The sequence below is a fragment of the Alexandromys fortis genome, unplaced genomic scaffold (assembly GCF_014885135.2).
Source record: "Alexandromys fortis isolate MF-2015 unplaced genomic scaffold, M_Fortis_MF-2015_v1.1 scaffold_7, whole genome shotgun sequence".
Classification (NCBI taxonomy): Eukaryota; Metazoa; Chordata; class Mammalia; order Rodentia; family Cricetidae; genus Alexandromys; species Alexandromys fortis.
The window spans coordinates 4,092,096-4,113,128 of NW_026067920.1; the positions used below are offsets into that span (position 1 = coordinate 4,092,096).

General features: G+C 43.6%; 1 protein-coding gene across 3 annotated transcripts in view; it reads right to left on the reverse strand.

Annotated features, from left to right (window-relative positions):
* Positions 1 to 13,765, reverse strand: part of Fam193a (family with sequence similarity 193 member A) — a 125,673-nt gene extending 111,908 nt beyond the window's left edge. For all 3 annotated transcript variants that reach the window (XM_050140782.1, XM_050140781.1, XM_050140780.1), the window contains exon 1: positions 13,412 to 13,765. In XM_050140782.1, coding sequence (XP_049996739.1) covers positions 13,412 to 13,633 — 222 coding nt within the window. In that variant the 5' untranslated portion in view covers positions 13,634 to 13,765. The remainder of the gene's footprint in view (positions 1 to 13,411) is intronic.
* Positions 13,766 to 21,033: the final 7,268 nt, after the last annotated feature.

Genomic DNA, 21,033 nt, shown 5'->3' on the forward strand with positions numbered 1-21,033 from the left:
GGTTTTTCTTCTTTTAAAAATTTATTTTGTGCATTGGTGTGAAGGTGTCAGATCCCCTGGAACTGGAGTTACAGACAGTTAGTTATGAGCTCTTAACAGGCAGTGCTCTTTAACCCCTGAGTCCTCTCTCTAGCCCCCTTTTCTTTTTTAAGTCAAGTTTTGCTATGTTACCCAAGTTGGGCTCAAGCTTCCTAACTCAAGCAATAATTCTACCTCTGGCTCAGATATAGCTAGAATTACAGGTGTGTTCATTTTATAAATCCAAAATTACTCTAAAATAACATGTATTGAAACCTGGGCATGTGAGCTGGAGAAATGGCTCAGTGGTGAAGAGCACTGGTTGCTCTTCCAGAGGACCTGGATGCAATTCCTAGCACCACATGGCAGCTCACAAGGATCTGCTACTCCAGTTTCAAGGGATCTGACACCCTTACACAGATATACATGAAAACTCCAAGGCACATAAAATAAAAATTTGGGTGTGTGTGTGGTGTAGAATAGAACCTGGGCTTGTGCTGGGGTGGAGCTCAGCAGGCAGATTGTTTGCTCAGCATTCACAAAGCCCTGAGTTTAGTACTCAGCACCAAATAAAATTAGAGTGGTGGGGCTTGCCTTGTAATCTCAGCACTGGAAGTGGAGGCAGGAAGATCAAAAGTTCAAGGTTATCCTCAGCCACACAGTAAGTTTGGGCGGGAGGGGGGCATGGGAGCAGAATGAACTAGAAACCAGTCTAGGCTGTGTAATGAAATTCTGTCTCAAAAAACAGAGATGGCTGGGTGGTGATGGTGCATACCTTTAATCCCAGCCCTCAGGAGACAGAGGCAAGTAGATCTCTTTGAGAACGGCTTGGAACTGTAGACAGAGCTAGTTCCAAGACACCAGTGCTACACAGAGAAAGCTGTCTCATAAAACCAAAAACACAGAGAAAACAAACAAACCTAGGGGCTGGAGAAATGGCTCAGCAGTTTCTTTGCAGATGACCCAAGTTTGATTTTCAGAGCCTACTCAGGTCAGCTCACAACTGCTCAAGGAGACCTAGCCAAAATTCAATATATAGCTAAGCAAGTCTGAAACCCAGTTTCCCTGCCTCTACCTTCAAGTTCCAGGATTAAGGGGTATGTACCATCATCAAGGGGGAAAAAAAAACAAAACTGGGGCTGGAGAGATGACTAGGTAGTTAAAAGCACTTGTTGCTCAAGTAGAAGGCCTGGGTTCAGTTACCAGTACTATATGGTGATTCCCAGCCATTTGCTAGTAACTTCAGTTCCAGAGGAGCCAGTGCTCTCTTCGAATTTTCATAGGCACCATGTATGCACATGGTATACATACAAAATACTCATGCATATAAAATATAATTAAAATTTATTTAAATTAAAAATTTTTAAGTTTGAAAATAAAATTAAAACTCAGGCTAGGGAAATGGCTCAGTGAGTAAAATCACTTGCTGTTCAAGCAAGAGGACCTGAGTTCAATTCCCAGCACACATGTAAAAAGCTGGGAACAGCTAAATATGCCTATAATCCTAGCACTGAACACTGAGATAAGAGAAACATGGATCCCAGGAACTCACTAGCCAGTCATCCTAGCTAATTTCAGGTTCATTGAGACACTGTCTCAACAAATAACATGGACTGAGTCAGCAAGATGATTCAGTGAGTAAATAGCGCCTGACGAGCAATCCTGATGAGTTGAATCCCGTTTTCAGATTCCTTAGTGGAAGGAAAGCTGTCGTCTCTGATCCCACACATGCTGTGGCATATGCGTGCCCACAAGTATTATAATAAACAATTTTCTAAATACTTGAATAAATAAGGTGGAAGTATCAGAGGAAGAAGACATTCCATGTCTTTCACTTATTCTTACATATTTGTGTACAAATCTTAATTTGTATATGTACATTTGATTCCAGTATTATATGGGAGGTTCAAGGTCAATTTGAACTACACAGAGTAATCCTGTTTCAAAAACACAACTCAAAGTCAAAATAAACCAAATCATACAGCAAATCATGAGTCAAAATATTCAAGAGAGGAGGCTGGAGAGATGGCTCAAAGGTTAAGAGCACTGACTGCTCTTCCAGAGGTCAATTCCCAGCACCCACATCCCACAACTCGTTCCAGAGGGTCTGACATGCCCTTCTTTCCTCTGTGGGCTCCAGGCACAAACATGGTACACAGGCATACATATTTAAGGCACACAAAATAACACTTTGGTGGGGGGTTTTCAAGACAGGGTTTCTCTGTAATTTTAGAGCCTGTCCTAGAACTCGCTCTCAGACCAGGCTGGCCTCAAACTCAAAAATCTGCCTGTCTCTGCCTCCTGAGTGCTGGGGTGGCATGCGCCACCACTGCCCAACTAAATAACACATTTTTTAAAAAGTAAAATAAATAAATAAAAATAAAGGGGTGGGGCACTAAGAATATAGTTATCTCAGAAGCCAACAATTTGCCTCAGAAGACTCTAGGTTCAATCCCCAGTATCCCTTTCCTGATATGGCCAGGTCAAACCAAAAGGCACTAAAGGAGACTGTCTGAAGTTATCTGACCAAGGATAAGAAATCAGTTATAAAGCATCCAATTTAACAAGAGCTTTACTCAGATAACAGGAGTTCCAGTGAGTAGAAAATAATGGTGGGCATGTGCATGCCCTATTGGCATCTCTGCCCTTGTTCTGATCTGAGAGGAGCACTAATGTTTATGGCCTCATCCCACACATCACTGAAACAGCGGATGGCCAGGATGACCAAGATAAAGCTCAACATAAAGAAAAGCTGCCCATCCAGGGCTTCTCTACCAAGTTGGGCCACAGAAGAATGGAAAGAAGAAGAGTACTTTCTGGAGCAGCTCATGTCCAGCAACTCAGCATATTTACTAAAAACCCAAATTTCAAACAGTACAGATACCAACAAACAACCATGTTTACATGAGGCAGACACAAGGATAATAAAGGAGACACACAGACTCAAACATTTAGATGAAATAGACCAATTTCTTGACGACCATTTGTACTAGTCAGCTGTTGCTGTGATAAACACCAAGTACCAGAGTTTAGGGAAGGAAAGGGTTTATTTTAGCTTCCAGGTTACAGTCCATGATCAAGGGAAGCCAAGTAAGAGCCCAAGGCAGGAACCTGGAGACAGGAACAGAAACAGAGATCATGGAGGAATTATGCTTATTAGCTTGCTCCCTAGTTCTTATTCAGTCCAGATCCAACTGCTTAGGGATGGCACTACCCAAAGTGGGCTGAGCCCTCCTACATCAATTAAGAAAATGCCCCACAGGCCAATCTGATGAGGGAAATTCTTCAACTGAGGTTCAGTCTTCCCAAGTATATCAAGTTGACAACCAAGATTAGCCATCACACCACTAAACTACTGAAACAGACAAGAAACAACTTCAAAAGCCAGGCATGGTGGCATACACCTTTGATCCCAATACTCCAGGGGTAGAGACAAGAGGTAGACAAATCTCTGTAGGTTCGAGGCCAGCATGGTCTACTAATAGAGTTCCAGGGCTTTTGCACAGAGATACCCTGTCTCAAGAAACCAAAATAAAACATAAATAAATAAAAAGGAAAGAAGGACGGACAAACAAACGCCAACCTTTCTTATTTATGAAGTCAATATTATATACCAACTCAGGCAGGAGCAATATAAATTTTTAGGAAATTAATAACATACTTCATGATGCAGCAAAACTCATTGAAATATCAGTACTAGCCAGGTGGTATTGGCACGTGCCTTTAATCCCAGCACTGAGGAGGCAGAGGCAGGCAGGTCTCTGAGTTCCAAGCCAGCCTGGTTTACAAAGTGAGTTCCAGGCGAGCCAGGACTGTCACACAAGAGAAACCCTATCTTGAAAAACCACACACAAAAAAAGAAAGAAAAAGAAAAAAGGAAGAAAAAAAATAAATATCAGTATTAGCTAGGAAAAAAATATCAGTACTAGCTCACCAAAAAAAAACCCAAAAATATTGGCAATTAAAATGAATAATATGCTATAACCACAAATGAATTTAATTCATGAAGACAAAGCAAATTTTGGTTCAATATCCAAAATCAGCAATGCTATTAATACATGGATAGCATAGAGAGAAACAAACAATCAATTAGTAAAAAACTCATTTCTGAAAATTCAATGACTGCTAATAAAACTCTCAACAAACTAGAAATGGGAACTTCTTTAATATAATGAGCATCTACACCCACCAAAAAAAGGAAGAAAGCCCACAACAAATACACAGAATGGTTAAAATCCACAAGTCTTTTCCCTAAGTTCAGAAAAAAGCAATAATGTCACTCTCACCACTCCTAGATGCTGCTGTACTAAAAATCCTAGCCAGTATAATGAGAATAAATCAATCAAACAGGGCAATGATAGTGGACACCTTTAATCTCAGCAGCACTCAGGAAAGCAGAGGCAGGCAGATCTCTGTGAGTTCAGGGTCAGCCTGTTCTACAGAGTGTGAGTTCCAGGACAGTCAGAGCTACACACAGAGAAACCCTGTCTCGAAAGGCCAAACAAACAACCAAAAACAGACCAAAAAAAAAAAAAAAAAAGAATAAATCAGTCAGCTGGGCAGTGGTAGATAGAGCACACCTTTGAGTTCAAGGATAGCCTGATCTACAGACTGAATTCAAGGACAGCCAGGGATACCTGAAGGAACCCTGTCTAGAAAAACCCAATCAATCAATCAATCAATCAGCTGGGAGTCGTGGTGCATGCCTTTAGTGCCAGCACATCATGTACTAGGTTCTAATCATAGTTCTATATGTTAGGAATGAGTAACTGAAAATTAAAAATTGGAAAAACATCAGGCTAGAGAAACGGCTCAGTGATTAAGAGCACTTCCAGAGGTTCTGAGTTTAATCCTCCACAACCACATGTCGGTCCACAACCATCTATAGTGGGATCTGATGCCCTCTTCTGGCATGAAGTCAAACATGCAGAAAGAGCAAATTATACTTAAAAAAAATATATTTGCAATATTTAGAAGGGGTGGGAGTGGGGCACCAAGAGGTGGAATAAGAGGTAAAAGGAATATTGGTCAAGGAATGGCAAGTGTGTCAGAGTGTGTGGCATGCAGAAGAGGCCCTGGGTTCTACCTCTAGACTAAAAATAAAGAAGTTACTTGAACTAGTTGAGAAAAGTAAGATTTGAAATAACAAAATATACATTCATCTGAAACAACATAAGCTGTATGGTCTTTATGTTACATGCAGAAACTATTAATGAAAGGAAATAAAGACAACCAAATAAGCAGAAAGCCAATGCTACTATTTTCAACTTTTGAAAAATTCAAAATAATAACTGTTGCTGGGCAGTGATGGCACATGCCTTAATTCCAGCACTCAGGAGGCAGAGGCAGGCGGATCTCTGTGAGTTCGAGACCAGCGTGGTCTACAAAAGCTAGTTCCAGGACAGGCTCCAAAACCACAGAGAAACCCTGTCTCGAAAAAAAAAAAAAAACTGAAAAAGTGTCAATAACAGTAAACAAAATAAGAGACTAGATTTAGACTAAAAGAAAATGTCCACAAATCACATATATCAAAAGACTTGCATTCAGAATTATAAAAAACTTTCTAAACTCAAGAAGGTAACAATTCAACCAGAAAGGGCAGTTCTGACGGGGCGGTGGTATGGTAATGAACACCTTTAATTCCAGCACTCAGGAGGCAGAGGCAGGTGCATCTCTGAATCTCTGAGTTCGAGCCCAGCTAGGTTTACAGAGCAAATTCCAGGATAGCCAGGACTACACAAAGAAACCCTGTCTCAAAAACAAGCAAACCAAAAAAAAAGGCAGTTCTAAATAATACTTTTTCCAAGAAGATACAGAAACTGGATGGAAACAAGACATGAAAATTGTTAATACTGGGACTGGAGAGGCGGCTCAGTGGTTAAGAACACTGGCTGCTCTTCCAAAGGTCCTGAGTTCAAGTCCCAGCATCCACATAATGAGGCTCACAACCATCCATGAGATCTGGTGCCCTCTTCAGGCCTACAGGCATACATGCAGGCAGAACACTGTATACATAATAAATAAATCTTTAAAAATTGTTAATATTAGTCAATAGAAAAATACAAATAAAAAAACCATGGTACTACTGTATGCTATTTACTAAAATAAAGATGGGGCTGGAGAGATGGCAGCTCACAACAGTTGGTAACTCCAATTCCAGGAGCTCCAACACCTTTTTCTGGCTGCTATGGATACTCAGGATATATGTGGTACACAGACATACATGAAGGCAAAACACCTAAACACACATAAAATAAATAAAAACTTTTTATAAATAGAAAAATGATTAAAAGAAAAACTATTGAAAATAGTAAATGCTAGAAAAGATGCAGAGCAACTGGAACTTTCATGCATTGCCAGAAAATAGTTGGTAGGTTCTCAAAATGTTACCATACAACTCAGTTCCCACTGTGTAGAGCCTTAAAGAAAATTTATTTTTACACAAGAATATGCACCCAAGCCAGGCGGTGGTGGTGCACGCCTTTAATCCCAGCACTCGGGAGGCAGAGGCAGGTGGATCTCTGTGAGTTCGAGACCAGCCTGGTCTACAGAGCGAGTTCCAGGACATGCTCCAAAGCCACAGAGAAACCCTGTCTCAAAAAAAAAAAAAAAAGCACCCAAAGGTTGACAGCAAGTCTATAAGCAATAAACCTCAGAAAAAAACCAATGTCCACCAGTAAAAGAATGGATCAACTGGGGGCTGGTTGTTGATGGCTCAGTGATTAAGAGCACTGACTGCTCTTCCAGAGGACCCGGGTTCAGTTCCCAGCATGATGTGGGAGTGTCATATATCAATCTGTTGATTTCATTGGCTGAGTAATAAAGAAACTGCTGGCCCTGATAGGTTATAAGATAGGTGGGCGGAATAAACAGGATAGGATGCTGGGCGGAAGAGGAAGTGAGGTCAGACTCTGCTCTGCTCCCGGAGAGACCCGACAGCTCTGCTGGAGCAGAGACGCCATGCTCAGCTCTCCCAGGCAACTCCAACCCACAATGGACTTAGGCTAGAATCTTCCCGGTAAGCGCACCTTGGGGTGCTTACACACATTACTAGAAATGGGCTAGTCCAGGTGCGAGAATTAGCCTGTAAGGGCTAGGGTTCATGGGCCAAGCAGTTCTTAAATGAATACAGTTTGTGTGTTGTTATTTCGGGCATAAGCTAGCCAAGCGGCCGGGGTGTTGGGGACGCAGCCCCACCGCTTCTTATTTCAACACCAGCACCCACATGATGGCACCTCGCAGCTCCAGTTCTGAAGCTCCAGTTCAAGAGAATCTGACATCGTTATACCAATGTGCATGAAATAAAGTTGTTTAAAAAAAAAAAAAGAATGGATCAACTGCAGTACATCCATACATACAATGAAAAGAATTCAGCAGTGAAAAGAAACAAACTACAGACACATGCAATTTAGAAAAGTCTTGGTGATCACATTTAGGAAAATAAGCCACCTCAAAAGGTTCCATACTGTAAAATAGCATCTACATAACTTCTTCGGGACATAAAATTATAGGGGCATGCCTGAAATCTCAGTATTTGAGAGACAAAGACAGAAGGATTGTCACAAATTCAATTCTAACTGTTCTACCCAATGAGTTCAGGGCAGCCAGGACTAATATAATGATACTTTGACTTTCTGAAGTAAGTAACAGTGCTGTCAAGAATAAAGAGTGAGCCAGGCGGTGGTGGCGCACGCCTTTGATCCCAGCACTCGGGAGGCAGAGGCAGGCAGATCTCTGGGAGTTTGAGGCCAGCCTGGTCTACAAGAGCTAGTGCCAGGACAGGCTCCAAAGCTACAGAGAAACCCTGTCTCGAAAAACTAGAAAAAAAAAAAAAAGAATAAAGAGTTCAACTCCCAGCAACTAAATGGTGACTCACAGCCATGTGTAGTGGGATCTGATGCCATCTTCTGGCATAAAAGTATATATACGGGGGGCTGGAGAGATGGCTCAGTGGTTAAGAGCACTGGCTGCTCTTCCAGAGGTCCTGAGTTCGATTCCCAGCAACCAGATGGTGGCTGACAACCATCTGTAATGAGACCTGGCACCCTCCTCTGGCGTGCGAGCATACATGGAGGCAGAATCTTGTATACATAATTAATAAATAAATCTTTTAAAAAAAGTATATATACGGATAGAGCACTCATACTAAATAAATCTTTAAAAAAATGGTGCACACCTTTAGTTCTAGCACTCAGGAGGATCTCTGATGGGCCAGGAGGATCTCTGAATTTGAGGCCAGCCTGGTCTACAAGAGCTAGCTCAAGGACAGCCAAGGTGGTTTTACACAGAGAAACCCTGTCTCGAAAAACCAAAACCAAACCAAAAGAACAAGAATGGGAGAAAGAGTACGAATATAAAGGGATAACATTAGTATTTTTCTGATTAATGAAACTGCCCTGTGCCTTGACTGACACAATAACCTACACAGAGACTCCATATGTATTAAAATACGAAGAACAAGATTGGAGGCATGACTGAGTGGTAGAACACTAAGCATACACAAGCCACGGGTTCAATCCTTAGGAACACAAAACTGGTCCACAGTCCTAACTTCTCAGGGAGGCTGAAGCAAATGCTAATGTGAGTTCAGGAGTTTGAGATCAATCTGGGAAACAACACAAGATCTGTTTCCTGACAAAAAATAATTTTGCTATTTATTAACTTATAAAAACTAGCCCACAGCAGTATCACTTAAGAAAGCTGACCAATTGAATCTCAAGTCACACCTCTACATACATGGCAACCCTATTCCCAATTTAAACAGCGTCAATGCACACCAAAAGACACAAAACTATGAGCTCATTCACATCAGCCATAAAGCAATCTCAACGTCCATCCACATTAGATCAGACAAACTGAAGAACCTTCACAGTGCAAAGTGTACATGCCACATATAAAACAACAATCAAATGCAAGTATTACCCTAGAGTAACCTCAAATGTAATGTCAAGCCAAAACACTCCAGCAGAAAAAGACCCTTTTGTATAAAACTCAGAAACAAGTGGGAGGCATGGCAAGGACAAGTAGCACACCTTGGAGTGAATGATGAGGAGCACAGGGCACTGGGGACACCCACAATGTCATGAAGCACTCTTAAGACTCTTTCACGACAGGGCTTTTTGTGGTGACACCTTTTCTAAAGGCCGGATAGTAGTAAAGTAAGCTGTTCTAGGTTAAACCAGTAATTCTAAAGCACCTCAAGTTCTAGATTTTTCTTCAACCTACTTCCTCAGACCGCTAAAGCAATGTGAACTCTAACAAGTATACCTTCACCTACTTCAAAAATCCAAATACATACCAGGCCTTGCACACCCTCTAAGCTCAGGATGCACTTGCACAATGGCCTTAATCCATTGTTAGCTAGACTCCTAGCATCAATCAGAATGAGAAGAAACTCACATTATTACAAATGTCCATAATTCCATGAGTTTTCTCATTTAAATTTTTTTTTTAAATATTTATTTTTTATTATGTATACAATATTCTGTGTGCATGCCCGAAGACCAGAAGAGGGCGCCAGACCTCTCCACAGATGGCTGTGAGCCACCATGTGGCCGCCGGGAATTGAACTCAGGACCTTTGGAAGAGCAGGCAACACTCTTAACCACTGAGCCATCTCTCCAGCCCTCTCATTTAAATTTTTAAAATCAATTTGAAAACTTCCTTTGACTCCTACTCACACAGCATTACAAAAATAGCCTTAAATCCCCATTCCAGCCCTGTGTGAGAATAAGTCACATGTAATCTGATATTCCAACAGCTAATAACACAGGTTGATTTCCATAACAGAAGAATTCTGAGTTTTGTAAGTGTACATGACTTAATGTTACTTATTTTGAAGATATAAGGGAGATGTTTCAGCAGTTAAGAGCACTGGCCACTCTTACAAGGGTCCTGAGTTCAATTCCCAGCAACCATATGGTGGTTCACAACCATCTGTAATGAGATCTGGTGCCCTCTTCTGGCCTGCAGGCATACATGCAGGCATAACAGTATATATATAATAAATAAATCTTAGAAAAAAATATAATTCTCATTATGTAGACAACTTTTATTTCTATACCTAATATCAAAACATTTAAGTGCCAAAGGGTGACAGGAAAAGCCTCCATTATTTTTATTTGCAAATAGTAATACCATTCAACTTCCTGGTCTATAAATAAGACTCACTACAGAAAAGTTTGAAAGCTTAAATCATGTGGGAAAATAAGCTTCAGAATGCCCATCACGAAGTCTTTATGGACACTCTATGAGACTTTCCTATGTAAATTCATATGCATGCATAATTTTACAAAAACAGTTCTATGTTATAAATACCTGCAATCCTTTCATTACTATATCATGAACATTATGGAAATCATATCTCAAAATAAAAATGCAAAATAATTAGATTTATTTTATTTCATTTTTGTTTTTTCTGAGAAAGGGTTTCTCTGTGTATCTTTGGCTATCCTAGAACTCACTCTGTAGACCAGGCTGGCCTCGAACTCACAAAGATCCACCTGCCTCTGCCTCCCAAGTGTGGGGATTAAAGATGCGCAACAACACAACCGCCTTAGATTTATCCTTGATATGCTTCTTTCTAAATGTTCACTAAGTGAGCCATCTAACTACTACATGAGTTCATTAGAGTCCAAGACCCAAGTCCAACATTTTTAATGACAATTTCTCCATTCACAATTAGAAAAAACATCAATAGTTATCCTGAAGCCAGATCTCTGATAAAGCCCAGCTCACCATTCTGAAATAAAATGGCCAGAATCACACTTCATCTACAGACTGTCACCAAGCACTGTTTAGAATCTTCCCTGCATTTACTTGTTTAATTCTTAATTCTAGGATCTGTGTGCCCTGTAAGGAGTACAGGTCTGACATCATGCCCAAGAGAATAGAAACTTAAATTTGTACATGCACACACAGAATCTGTACACAAGAATTTACTTCAAGACCAATGATTGCTGGTTTCCTTCTCCCATTGCCCTTTTTTTTAACAGAAGCTCCCCATACCCACAAATGCCCTAAATGGCTTAGGAGTCACCTCAGTGAAGGTGGTATAACCTACAATTCTGTGTCCTGAACATACAGCAATGTGGTTGGAACTCCTCACTAAGGATAAAAACAGCCCTTCCACTGTCTTCTCTCTTAGTCACCTTCTGGTTTGGTGACCTGCAGGAAACAGAGGATGCTCCTCAGGACTTCTGAGAAACACAGGACCAAGACAGACACTGTTACCTGCTGACATTGTTGTGCATGCCAGTGCTGTGCCAGATAAGGCACTCAAAGAGTTTACCATCTGTAGGGAAACTGGGTTTTCAGAGTGGCATTAGGACCTCTATGAGGCCGGGCGATGGTGGTGCACGCCTTTAATCCCAGCACTCAGGAGGCAGAGGCAGAGGCAGGCAGATCTCTGTGAGTTCGAGACCAGTCTGGTCTACAGAGCTAGTTCCAGGACAGGTTCCAAAGCCACAGAGAAACCTATCCCGAAAAACCAAAAATAAATAAATAAATAAATAAATAAATAAATAAATAAATAAATAAATAAAAGACCTCTATGAAACTTGAGTGTGGTGTTGATACCTTTAATCAAAGCACTCGGGAGGCAGAGGCAAGAGGATCTCTGTTGAGTTTGAGGTCAACCTGCTCCAAATAGTGAGTTCCGTGTCAGCCAGAGCTAGAGACTCAGTCTAAAAAAACAAAACAAAACAGGTCGCAAGATTTTTTCTGGGGTTGCAAGGACATTTTCATCCCTCTTACCATGAAGACTAGTTTTCTATATGATTAGAACACTTTCAAAAAACGTTTAAACTACAGGCACTTTAAATTTTGTTTTGTTCTGTTTTTTGAGACATGATTTCTCTCTGTAGCCCTGGCTGTACTGGAACTCACTCTGTAGACCAGGTAGGCCTGGAACTCAGAGATTCACCTGCCTCTGCCTTCTGAGTGCTGAGATTAAAAGTGTGCGCCACCACACCCGTCAAGATACTTTGAATTTAAAATACAGCAAAAGCTAAGTTTTCATGATGTAGGTCAAAATTCAATAGTGCACAGAGAAATCTGTGAACAAGTATCTTAATAACCTAACAGAATAAAACAGAAGATACTGGAATAGCATTCTATAAACCTTTTTTGTGTATTTTTTTAAATGGTGGGTTATGGCCCAAACTCTTGATGCGTAATAGTTCAACACAGACAATCTGTCAAAATTAATACTATGTATAAGGTTATCTGAGTTTGAAGAGCTACAAAAATCAGGTTATTTCAGGTAAATATTCCAACACAAGTTGTTATTACTAAGTCCTAGAATGAGGTATAAGGAGTAAGAATTCTACTTTGTTACCACCTGGTCTTCACTGAATGTACAGAAACGGGTGTACTTCACTTGAGCTCCAGCAATCACTAATAGCATTCCTCTAAAGGGTTTGCATAGGCCGACCTCCCAACAGAAACAAAAACCGGCCCTCAACGTTCTAAAACCAAAAGGCACAACCTCATCTAAAGCTAAAACTCGCTTTACTGTCCAGAGTCGTGGAAAAGGACAAACTGGAAACTCAAGCCCAAGGCCGAATCCCAGATGCTAAACAAATTTAACAATGCGAGGGGAAGAAAGCTCCAACAGTTGCACCGAAATTGCAGAGAAGACCCGGGAAAAATTTAAGTACTCACGTATTGCTGCACTTTCCTACAACAACATGAGCATCAAAAATCATGCCACACGCAATGCTTTATCTGCTCTCAACATATACTGTGCCAACACAATATTTCGAATCTCTAGCAAAAAGGAAAAAAAAAATCTGTCTCATGATCTGACACCCAAATACTCCTCAAGCTTTTGGTTTCTTCATTGTGACTACCTCGAAAACAAGGTAACTTGTTTTAACAACCTTACAAGAACTTAACTTGAGAGAAACCCAAAATCATTCAGTGGCCAATCCAAGCAGTGGAAACGACCATGCCAACTGCATCCCACGTACAAGCACTATCTTCTGAAGCAGAAAAAAAGCGGCAGCCGTCCATCGACGGCATGCCTGCTTAAGTAAAACTGAAAATAGTTACCCCAGCCCTCGCGACTACACACGGCCGACAGTTCTGAGGAACGAGACCCCCGGCGACTCCCGAGAGCCGACCGGAGCAGCCGGAGAGGACAAGGCAGCCGCGCCCGCAGCGCGTCAGGCGGCACACAGAAACTTCTAGGGGGCACTTTTCAGTCAGCCCCGAGGCCACGGCGGGGTGCCCCGGGGGTCCCTCCGGCGCCGCCCTCTGAGCCGCTCGCGCCCGGGAAGAGCTGTCAGCCAGGCAGTCGCCGGCCCGTTATCCGCCGGCCGCGCCCGCCCGCCCGCCCAGCCGCTCGTGAGGGGGCGGTGGCCGCTCCCGCCCGCGGACCCTCGCTGCTTACCTCGAAGTAGCCTCCGGCGGCGCCGCCCGCGCCCGCGCCCAGGGGCCCGTGGGCCGCCGCGCCGCCCAGCAGGCCCGCCGCGCCGGGGCCCGGGGCCTGGGGGCCGCGAAGCGCCGCCGCCGAGCCGGCCTTGCCGCCCGAGCCGCTACCGCCCGAGCCACCGCCGCCGCCGCGCTTGTTCTTCCGGCGCTTGGCCCCGCGCTTGGCGTCGGCCGGGCTCATGGCGGGAGGGAGGGACGGAGGACCGCGGGCGGGGAAGGGGCGCGGGCGGGAGCCGGGCCGCGGGCGGCGGCAGCGGCGGCGGCGGGCGGGCGGAGGCGGCGGCGGGCGCTGCGGCCGGCCGGGCGGGGGGCGCGGCGCGGGATCTCCTCCCAGGCGGGGAGGGCGGGGCGGGCGGGAGCTGAGGGGCGGCTGCTGGCGGGAGCGACGCGAGTCTACCGGGCCCGGCGCCGCCGCTGACCAGAGTTAGAGTCCAATATGGCGGACACAAGGGGAAAGGGATCCCAGTTTACGTCGGGGGAGGGGGAAGCGGCGGCAGGGGGAGGGGCGCGGGCGGCCGCCCCCCGCACTCCGCCCTCCCGGGCGGCGCGCCCCTGGCCTGGGACCCCGCCCCCGACGCCCCGCGCGGGGCACGCCGGGAGCTGTAGTTCTAGCCGCCAGCGGCTCCGCGCGGGCGGGCGGGGCGGGACCACGACTCCCGTAGGGCCACGCGCAGCAAGGCGTGCGGAGGGCGGGGCCAAAAGTGACGTCATACACCGCACGGCCCTGTGGACTCTGTAGTCTGTGCGCGGGCGGAGCTGGAGGCGGGTGGGGTCCAAGGGGGTCGCGCAGTTCCGGTTCTGGTGGTATCTTGGCTCCTTGACTACAGCCTCCTGTCTCAGAGCCAGGTTCTCGTCCTGTTCGTAGTGGGCTCCGCCGACTTTAACCCAGTCCAGGTTCGAGCGTGCCCCTTTCACCTGCCGCTGTGTGACCTTGGCCTATGCTCGGGCCAGTGCGAAGAAGGCCGGCATCCGGCATCCGTGGACTGGGTAATTCGCTGCATCCGCGGTAACAAAGCCTGCAGTAAGCCGGAGCCTACCTCACTCCCTTGTCGGTTCTCTTTAAAGTCTCGATACTTAGAGGAGTGCTTCCTCAAGGCATCTGCCCGGGCTTTTCACCTCTTCCCATTCACCCACATGGCAGGGCACCTCAACCCAGGCGGGAGCTCTGGGCCACTGCATAGAGCTTGCTGTTTGGCTATCTCCCGCAAGCCTCAGGTACAGCTGTCCTTGAGGATCCAGATCAAAGGGACTTTCCCTGAGCTTCTCACTGCAGACACATCAAGAGACCAGACTTGCACGTTTTCGGTTCCATAGTGGAACCAAATGCTATCTGTGGAGCTTAGCATTGCGACGTATAGACATGCACTCATAAGCCTTTTCATTTCCTATTGCCTCCTATTCATCCCTGCCCCAACTGGGGCTGCCAACCCTAAACCATTCTTCATCCCAAACCTGAGCAGCCCAATGTGATCAACCCTGTTTCAGTAACTACCTTCCCATTAGAATGAAGGTCCCTTGTCCCAACAGGTTTTGGATGACCCTAATGTTAATGGGGATAGGATGCCAGCCTGGACCTCCTTCAGTACTCTGTAGGTGGCAGTGTCATGGACTGCCACTTCCCTGTTAGTTCCACCTAAAGAGCTCAGTTGGATGCCTCCCTTCTCCCCTAATCCCTTTGCTTTCTTCTTCTTGGCACATTGGCATGTGTTTGAAATTTTTGGTTGTCACTAGTATCCCGGAGGACACTAGGATATAGAAGTGCTTGCCTCCTACACCAGAATTCCAACTCCTTCCAGGCAAGGGGCTGGGCATGTGGCACTCTACTGTTTGCTAGGAGAATGAATGACACAATAATGACCATTTGTCCAGCAGTGCAGTCACCCTATTGTCGTATCTCAGTTCACACGTGCACCCTCCAGATTCTGTGGCTAAGAAACAGGTTCATATATGCTAAGGAAGCTGCCCAAAGCCACTCCAGTTTTCAAAGACAGAGCCTAGCTTCCAGCTCAGGTATGATTTTGGACACCAGCTGAGTGCGTATACAAAGCCACCCGTGTTTCTAGAGCAAATAAATTTACAAAATCTTAGGTCTCCATAAGGAGGCTAACGGGTTTTAGGGTTTTTTGTTTGTTTGGTCACTTGGTAGGTTGGATTTTTTTGTTTGTTTGGGTTTTTTGTTTTGGGGCTTTTATAAAATTATTGTTTTCTGTTGTTCTGTTTTGTTTTGGACAGGGTTCTCTGTGTTAACAGTCCTGAAACTCTGTAGACCAAGATGGCCTGCCTCTGCACCCCAAGTGCTGGGATGAAAAGCATGAAACACCATGCCCGGCTTTTGTTTTTGTTTTTTTAATTAATCTATTTATTTATTATGTATACAATATTCTGTCTACATGTATGCCTGAAGGCCAGAAGAGGGCAACAGATCTTATTACAGATGGTTGTGAGCCACCATGTGGTTGCTGGGAATTGAACTCAGGACCTTTGGAAGAGCAGACAATGCTCTTAACCACTGAGCCATCTCTCCAGCCCTTGTTTTGTTTTTTTCAGACAACATCTCATCACATCATTCTGGACGGTCTTGAACTTGATATGTAGACCAAACTAGCCAGTCTTGAACTCACAGACATCCTCTTGCCTCTCTGCCATCCAAGTGCTGGGACTTAAAGTGTGTGCCACCACACTGGCTTCAGTTTAATTCCAAACATCTGGGAGAGCCATGGAAGGCTTTGAGCAGGGAATACCATGGTGAGATAAATTTTTTTTGATATTTTTAATTTTATGTGAATGAGTGTTTGCTTGCCTGTATGCATATGCACCAGGTGTGTACCTGATACCAAAAGAAACCATAAGAGGATATACTGGAACTGGAATTACAGTTTGAGCTGCTATATGGGTGCTGGAAACCAAACCTACTTCCTCTTCAAGAACAACAAATACTCTTAACATGAGCCAGCTCTCCAGACCTGAGATGCATATGTCTGAGAAAACTATGGTTACTGTATATAGAATGATGGCAAAAGATAGTCCGGGTACTGGTGGCACATGCCTTTAATCTCACCACTTGGGAGGCAGGGGCAGAGGCAGATGGACCTCTGTGAGTTCAAGGCCAGCCTGGTCTACAGAGCAAGTTCCAGGACAGGTTCCAAAGCTACACAGAGAAACCCTCTCTTGAAAAACCAAAATAAAATAAAATGATGCAAAGAATGGAGGTCAAAAGGTCATGAGAATCTGCCCTAATAAAAGAGCCTGAAGGAGCTGTCTTGTCTCTACCACCATCAAATGACTTAGAAAGTTCCAGCTATGAACCCAAAAGTGACCATCACCAAATACTGAAATTGCTTGTACTTGGATTTTGACTCCCAGGCTGCAGAACTATGAAAAGTTTGTATTGTTTGTAAAATATGCTATATTCTATTCTTACTTATTATGTATACAGTGTTCTGCCTATATGTATGCCTGCACTGCCAGAAGAGAGCACCAGACCTCTTTACAGATGGTTGTGAGTCACCATGTGGTTGCTGGGAATTGAACTCAGGACCTCTGGAAGAGCAGCCACTCTTCTTAACCTCTTAGCCACCTCTCCAGTCCCATAATTTATGCTGTATTCTTATAGCAACTCAAATAGACCACTCCTAAACTGAATATGGTGGGAAAGGGACAGCCTAAATTCAGTTATGTTGTTTAATTCTGTCAATCTGATAGGAATGAATGAAACCTAGATTAGTAAAACATAGTTCTAGGTGTCTGTGAAGGCAATCCCAAGGCAGCTAAAGGAAAACCTACCCAGAATGTGGATGGGACTGACCAGTAGACTTAGGGACAGGATAGAGCAATTTTATTCAACATGTACTCTGTGTGTGTGTGTGTGTGTGTGTGTGTGTGTGTGTGTGTGTGTGTGTGTTGGGGTGTGGGTGGGTACTGGAGCTGAACAAGGCTTTGCACTTGCTAGGCAAGCACTCTACCATTGATCCATATCCCCAGATCCTGACAACATGCTCTTGCCACCATGATGTTCTCCTTCACCACAGCCATACAACAAGGGGACGAACTAATGGCGGACTGCAGCCTCTACAACTGTGATCCAAAAGATCTGTCTTAGCTCCTGAGGACTTCCTTCGGGCATTTCCCAGTGGCAAAAAGCTAGGACTTCCACGTAATTTGTAATCAGCATCCGCTTAGTTTGCACAGTGATAACCTGTGAAATTGTTCTCTTTTTGAGGTTTCCATTTTTTTTATTGTTCAAAATTTTATATCAGTATATGTTGTACAGTGAGTGAGGCTATTCCCTTCCATCTTATCATTTTCTTGCCCTCAGCCCCTTTTAGCTCCCTAGCCTCAGGCTAGCCTGGAACTTCTTAACAAGGGTGACCTAAACTTGTGAGCCCCTAATTCCATTTTTGGAGTGCTGGGATTACAGATTTGTGCCAATACACCTCATTTATGTGTGTAAACTTGGGGCTCTCTGCAAACTCTACCAACTGAGCTCCTTCCCTAGCACCTGTAGTTTTTCATGCACAGTATCCAGAACTCAAGAATTTGTAGAACTAGGTGCACATCAGTGATGGTTTGAATGAGAATGGCCCCCGTAGGCTCATATATTTGAAAGCTTAGTCACCAGGAAGTTGGAACTCTGATAGGAATAGAAGGATTAGGAGGTGTGGTTTTGTTGGAGGCAGTGACACACTTCAGAAGCCGGAGTGTATCTGCCTAAGGATCAGGATGTAGCCTTTATTAGCTACTGCTCTAACACCTGCCTGCATCCCACCATGCTTCCCACCATCATGCTAATGGACTTCTGAAATTGAAAGCAAGCCCCCAATTAAATGTAAGAGTTGCCTTGGTCCAGATACCTCTTCACAGCAACAGAACAGTGACTCAGACAACATCTGTAGTCCCAGCTACCCAAGAAGGTGAAACAGGAAAGTCACAAGGCCAGAAGTTGGTGTATATTTAGAGACTGCAGTGATAGCGCAGCACTTTCGAGTGCTTGATGCTTGTCCAGAGGACCCCAGTTCCAATTCGGGGATCTAATCTTATTCTGGCTTCGAGAGCATACAAACATACACATTAAAAATATCTTTTATCCAGGTAGTGGTGGTGCACATCTTTAATCCCAGCACTTGGGAGGCAGAGGAAGGCAAATGTGAGTTCAAGGTCTACAGAGCAAATTTCAGGAAGCAAGGACTGTTATAGAGAGAAACCTTGTCTCGGAAAACTAAAAAAAAAAAAAAAAAAAAAAAATACATCTTTTAAAAATACACTTAAATCAGGTGGTAGTGGCACAAACCTTGAATCCCAGCACTCATGGATGTCTGTGAATTTGAGGCCAGCCTGGTCTACAATGGGAGTTCCAGGACAACCATAACTTATCTTGGGGGAAAAAAAAAAAAACACTTAAAATATCTAGGTAAAGCCAGGCAGTGGTGGTATAGGCCTTTAATCCCATCATGGAATGGGAGGAGTGGGGTTGGGGGCAGAGGCAGGCAAATCTCTGTGAGGAGTAGGCATGCCAAGATGGGGCATAGTAATAAAAATAGACAAGCAGTCCATAATATTGCATGCCTATAATCCCAAGTATTCCAGAGGTAGAAGCAGGTAAATCTCTCAGTTCTATGCCATTGAGGTCTATCTATAAGGGGAGTTCCAAGTCAGCTAGGGCTACATAGTGCGACCTTGCCTCAAAAAAAAGAAAAAAATCAGTAGATCAACAACAGATTAGATAAGACAAGATTTAAAAAGTGGGAGATCTTAAAGCATAGCTGTAACCTAGAGGAGAAACAAGTTACAGCTTGTTTTTCTGTGTTACAGATCAAATATACCTACAGCCTGAAAATGCTCAATTATAACACAGAAAAGAAAGTTATATGAAACACAGCAGAAAAAGGTGCCACAGAAGCATAGTCCACCTAATAAAGTCCTCATCTACCCATAATTTTGAGAATTTCAGTGACCCTACGAAAGATAAATATGAGCAAATGCAAATACCTATTCTGAAAACAAACTGTTTAAGTAGCTTTAAAAACAAAAACACGGGCTGGAGAGATGGCTCAGTGGTTAAGAGCATTGCCTGCTCTTCCAAAGGTCCTGAGTTCAATTCCCGGCAACCACATGGTGGCTCACAACCATCTGTAATGAGGTCTGGTGCCCTCTTCTGGCCTGCAGACATACACACAGACAGAATATTGTACACATAATAAATAAATATTTTTTAAAAAGTTGTTTAAAAAACAACAACAACAAAAAAAAAACACTTCAAAAATACGTGACAGCTTCCCAAGGAAGCTAACTAGCAAGCAAAGCAAAGTAATTAAAAACAACAAAAACACTACCTAGAGAGAGTTCTTTAAAACGTTTCATGTTATTAGCATGAAAATTGTGTGGAGACAAGCTGACTACCCTCAAACTCCTGATCCTCTGCCTCAACTTGTAGGATTAGATGTAAGAGTTGAGATATGTTGGTCTTTTTTCCACATTAAGTTTTTTTGAGCTTCTGTATGTTTTACACTTTTAGCATATTTCTACTAGATTCACCATCTTTAAAATACTCAAGAGCCACTTAAGGCTTATAACTACCATACTCAGTAATCTCTTATTTTTAATCTCTTTGAGACAGAATCTTACTGTATAACCCAAATTGACCTTGAACTCGTGCTCCCCTTGTCTTATCTTCTTGAGTGCCGAAGTTACAGATACAGTGTCTGATTTCTTAAAAACTAAATAAGTAAAAAGTTTTGACTATTCTAGATCCTGTGTACTTCATGTGATTTTATAATCAGCATATCAGCTATACCAAACCCAATATCAAAGTATGTAACATGCAGAACAATTTGGAAACAGTGACATCTAAACAGTAATGAGAGGCTAGAGAGATGGCTCAGCAGTTAAAAGCACTTGCTCTTGTAGAGGACCCAGGTTTGGTTCCCAGAACCCACAGAGTGGCTCATAACTGTAACTCTAGTTCCAGGGGATCAAATATTCTTTTCTGGTCTTTGGGGGCAGCATGCATGCCTGTGGTGCATAAGCACGTATCCAGGCAAAGTCACAATAAAAAAAGGAGCAAAATCTTTAGTATTGAGTTTTGAGGTTCACGAACTATTTACTTTTTGGGTTCTGTTTTGTTTTGTTCTTTTGAGACACAGGCAGTTTGTGTAATGGTTCTGGCTGTCCTGGAACTCACTCTGTAGACCAGCCTGGCCTCAAACTCAGGGATCTGTCTGCCTCTGCCTCCGAGTGCTGGGATTAAAGATGTGAACTGCCACCACCTGGCACTTTTCTTTTTTCTTACTGAAATAGGGTTTCTCTCTGTACAGCTCTGGCTGTCCTGGAACTAGCTCTGTAGAGCACACTGGCCTCAAACTCACAAAGATTCACCTGCCTTTGCATCCCAAGTACTGGAATTAAAGGAGTGGAAAACCACTGCCTGGCTCACTTGGAATTTCTAAGAAGTGCAAAGTAGCCTAGACAATGCCATTATTTTATGCTGGGGGTATTATAGGACCACCATCCTTGACCATTTTAGCTTTTTTTTTTTTTTTAAAGATTATTTATTTATTTATTTATTTATTTATTTATTTATTTATT